Source organism: Zingiber officinale, chromosome 1B, assembly GCF_018446385.1.
Source record: "Zingiber officinale cultivar Zhangliang chromosome 1B, Zo_v1.1, whole genome shotgun sequence".
Taxonomy (NCBI): domain Eukaryota; kingdom Viridiplantae; phylum Streptophyta; class Magnoliopsida; order Zingiberales; family Zingiberaceae; genus Zingiber; species Zingiber officinale.
The window spans coordinates 160231975-160236556 of record NC_055986.1 but is presented as its reverse complement, the minus strand read 5'-3'; the positions used below and the strand labels follow the sequence as shown (position 1 = coordinate 160236556).

The 4582-nt window shown below is 43.2% G+C and overlaps 1 protein-coding gene across 1 annotated transcript; it reads right to left on the bottom strand.

Moving 5' to 3' along the window:
- Positions 1–876: 876 nt before the first annotated feature.
- Positions 877–2134, bottom strand: LOC122043801 (ethylene-responsive transcription factor CRF1-like). The gene is made up of 2 exons (XM_042604381.1): positions 1886–2134; positions 877–1677 (listed from the first exon to the last, which is right to left on the bottom strand). Exons 1-2 carry the CDS (start codon positions 2132–2134, stop codon positions 877–879), a joined length of 1050 nt encoding a protein of 349 aa, XP_042460315.1.
- Between the last annotated feature and the right edge of the window lie 2448 nt (positions 2135–4582).

Sequence of the window (4582 nt, the reverse complement as noted above, 5' to 3'; positions counted from 1 at the left end):
CGAAAATTTTGAGGTAAATAAGTCGATTTATATTTGATCACCCGCTATCTAATTTGTCTTTAGAATTAACCTAACCAAGGGTTAATTCTAAATGGACACCTCTTGATTTCTCCATTAGACATGATCGAAGACGACAAATATAAACCCACTGACATTGTTCCGTAATTTAAATTTAAAATCTGTCATTTTTCCTCAGTGAACCTCATGCCCCACGTGAATTAGTTCGGATACATGGGCCTCAGATCCTGGACCCTTCAAAACGACATAGTATATTTTGGATGGCATTTTGTTTATACTCACAGTCTAAATTCCGATAAAGGATATTATACTGGACATACTTAATCTAAAAATAATATCAATTTGTAAAAAAAATATAAATTCAATTAAAACTGATAAATTTTAATGAAAAAAAATAAAAATCAGTCTCCAACATCTATAAAATATCTATATTTTATCAAAGAACGTCATAGAACATACTAAACTTAAAACAACACAAATTTATCATTTTTTATGCTAAGAGCGTAAATAAAACGGCATCCGAATTTATTGTTTTGGAACAGATCAGGTTTTACAGCCTAAATATCCAACCACCAAATCAATACCAAAACCATTATTGCAACCTATGGAATATTATAAAATATTGAATAAGAATCGAAAATTAAAGGTTTAAGATGAAATATAAATTTCTCATATAATTATTTTTTCTCAAAGTAAAACTAATTCAAGTAGGAAATTGTTTCTCATTCGAACCATTTTAAAGGCAGCTCAAAAAGCTTAAAAGAATTTTAAAAAAAAGGAAAAAAAAACACAAAAATGGAATTAAGAGCAAAATTTTAAATTAAAAAAGGGGAGGGGGGAAAGGAAAATGGAGAAGAATTAGACGGCAAGGAGAGGATCGATCGCGAATAAATCGCCGATGTCGTTGAAGAAGTCATCATCCTGCCACGTGGACGGCCTGTATTCGAGCTCAAGTCCTGAGCCGATGAGAGCCTGACTTAACTCTTCGGCTAAGAAGCCGATGGGCGCCGAGTCGTCAAAGTAGCTTCCCGGACCCGAGCCGCCGAGTTCTAAGAAGTCGTCAAAGAGCGCAGGAATCTTAAACGGCGGGAATACGCCGAGTTCCTCTGGCGAGCTACCGCTGGCCGTCGACTCCGTCTTCGGCCGGGGTATGGGGACCTCCTCCGCCACGGAAGGAGAGGAGGACGAGCAGGATGATGAAGAGGCAGAGGAGAAGTCGCGGAGGACGGAAGTCGGAGAGCAGAGTCCCCGCGACTCGTCGGTGGACTCGGAAACGGCGGATACCGACAAGGTGCTGCTCTTGGGAAGGTTCTTCGGGGAGCTCGCAGCAGGACGGGAGAAATTGATGGCGGCGCCGGGGCCGCGGAGCCGGACCGCAGCGGAGTCGTACATTTTGGCTGCCTCCTCGGCGGTATCGAACGTGCCGAGCCACACGCGCACGCGCCGCCACGGGTCGCGGATCTCCGCTGCGAACTTTCCCCACGGCCTCCGCCGGACTCCACGGAACCGCTTCACTCCGCCCTCGCCCTCTCCCGCCTCCGCAGGCGCCGCAACAGGAAAAGCGGCGGCCTTCCTCTTCCGCAGCGCCCTGGCGGAGGAAGCAGTCCGGGGGTGCATACGAATCTCCTGGACGTACCGGCGAACGAGGCAGCTCCGGTCCTTTTACAAAGGAGGCCCGGGGCGAAAAAAAAGGGTTCAAAATAAATTTAGGCCCCAACTACCTAAGGCCCTAATTACATGTCTAAAAAGATAAAAGTTGGGCCCAACTAACATCAACTAAATCAATCAACTAAGTTTCTCTTTAGTTTTCCACTAATTGGGGCCCAACTATCCAAGACCCCAATTACATACCTATAATACATAATACTAAAAAAAAAATTTTGGGCCCTCTCAAATTATGGGCCCAGGGCCATCGCCCAGTGCCGCCCTCCTCCAGGGCCGGCCCTGGAACGAGGCCACGAGGGCGGTCATCGCCGGAGGAGTCAGTGGCATCCAAGTCGTCGCAGAAGATGCGCACGGTTCGCTGAGCCGGCTGTCCGTGCTTGGCCTGCGGCGTAGAAAGTGGCTTCTGCGTCACGGCAACGTGCTCCGTCCGCAGCAAAAACGCCGCGTCCATCGTTTTCAGAAGCAGGGGTATCGTTTTCCGAAGCAGGGGAATGAATCAAACCACCGTAAAATCGAATTTTTAAGACGTTTCCTCCACCACCATCATATGCGACACCTCCTCGATCCTGCTCCTGTTCATTCAGCCAACCCACCGTAAAAATGCAACCTTTTCACGCCCAAAATAAAAAAAGCGAGCAGCGGAAGGAGGAAGAAAAGCCGGAGCAAAACGCACGACACCAACAGGAGATCGTAAAAGGACGATTCCTCTGCGATCCCATGTCCCATGCGGAGAGGAATAAAGCCGGATTGGATTTGGATAATCTGACGATGAGACCCTCAGAAGAATTAAAAAGCAGAGCATTCTGCGAACTGCACTGGCTGGTTGAAAATTCTAGGAAAGCTACCAACTTTGTAACCCAAAGCACAAACAGCATTTGTACCTCCTCAAATTCCATACAGGTTGCAAAAGGCGGGTCCCGCCGCCCAGCGGCCCCCTCACCCCTGCCCCACGAGTATGAGAGGGAGTAAATCACGGTGAATACGGGCCCGGCGATGACATGGCGGTCGAAGGTGTTTAGCACGGACAGATATTGATGTTATCGCAATTGCTGCCGCAGACCTTCGACCTCCCGACCCATGTTGCAAGAATACCATGTCATAACCGGTTGATCCCGCCCGTGGGGGCTCCTCAAATTCCATACAGTTGCAAAGGCGGGTCCCGCCGCCCAACGGCCCCCTCACCCCTGCCCCACGAGTATGAGAGGGAGTAAATCACGGTGAATACGGGCCCGGCGATGACATGGCGGTCGAAGGTGTTTAGCACGGACAGATATTGATGTTATCGCAATTGCTGCCGCAGACCTTCGACCTCCCGACCCATGTTGCAAGAATACCATGTCATAACCGGTTGATCCCGCCCGTGGGGGCTCCTCAAATTCCATACAGGAGAGAGAGAGAGAGAGAGAGAGAGAGAGAGAGAGAGAGAGAGAGAGGAAGAGAGGGAATCGTCGAGGAGTTGGCATTTACCTGGAAAGAAAGAGAGGCAATGTGAGGCAGCAGCTGTACAGTGACAGCCCCTGTTCCAGCTTTCTCCTAATTGCTCACCCCCACAGCAGCGGTACAAGGCGCAGAGAGGGAGCGAGAAGAAGAAGACGATGATGACGACGACGACTGTGTCCAGAGGAAGAGCGAAAGCTCCGTCGGAGCTTGGGATTTGGGGGAACGGAGACAGGGATGGCAGGAGCAGGTTCCAGTTTTATAGGACCGAGAAGCAGCTCTGCACTCGAAATGCTTTCTTTATTTGGAATTATTATAGAATTTAGTTTTTACCAAAAAAACACACTTTAATTTCCTTAAAAAAATATATACAAAATAGGATGGAAATGTTGGCGTCGGTTCTCCTAAATCGGGTGCATTTTACAAAAACAGACGTCCCTTTATATTTTTATTAAATAAACACTCATTTAATCTTTGTGGCATTTATAGACGTAAATATGTTTGCATCTAATTAAACTAATTACATATTCCACCGTTATTATTTTTGGTTTTTAAGCCATTTTAGCATCTCCTATTTAATATTTATCTCCATAATTAAATGGTGGAGCAAGAGACATGAAGCATTATGAAAAATCCGAGTATAGTTCGGTTCTCATTAATTTATAGTACAAATCGACATTCCTAACTCGATTTGCCACAGTAAATGGATGCATACATGACGCATTTATTCGGCCGGTACGGTACATTTTGCAATGAATTGGAATTTTATTTAATGGTCTAATCTTCCATAAACATTGGATCTTACACATACTGTCAATTTAGGGAGGTTAAATTATTCCAAAAAATATATCTAAATCCAACTTTTTTTTAATAAAAAAATGTTCATAGAAAATATTTTAGGAAAACCAAAATACTGACAATATAATAACCTTTTAGAACGTTTATTATTATGTTTTTTTACAGCTGTAAATGGCTGTTATTATTACCATTATTTATGTATTCACCACGGGGATTGTACGACACCTCGATTCCAACTTGGTTTCACCGCCTCAGCCAGTTGCTTCTCTGACATCTTCACATGTTCATTGTATATTTTAATTTAACCCCTTAATTTTAATTTTTTTACATCATTTGCGTTCTCTTTTTTAGTATTTGTTTTTGGCAAAAACTAAATGCGAGTCAATTTTCTTAGAATCAGCCCCATTTATATTTTAAGAATATTTTTAATAATTATGAGGGATAACTGCTATATATGACATATAATGGTATAATATGTAATAGTTATGGATCATAATTAATATAATTATATTTAAACGGTTTTAATTAAGTTGAAATGATTTTATATTATAATATTTGTAGTAACTATGCCTTAGTAGTATTAGAATAATTTTTTATATTATAATAGTTATAATGTATAATTATTTTAACAAAAACGTCATTTTTTTAATCTAGAAAATAAGTA

Excerpts from the sequence above, each read along its gene's own strand:
- LOC122043801 (XM_042604381.1), bottom strand. The coding sequence starts at position 2,134 with ATGGACGCGGCGTTTTTGCTGCGGACGGAGCACGTTGCCGTGACGCAG. Across the intron at positions 1,678-1,885 it reads GGCCCAAAATTTTTTTTTTA|GACCGGAGCTGCCTCGTTCG; the intron begins GTATTATGTATT and ends CCTTTGTAAAAG.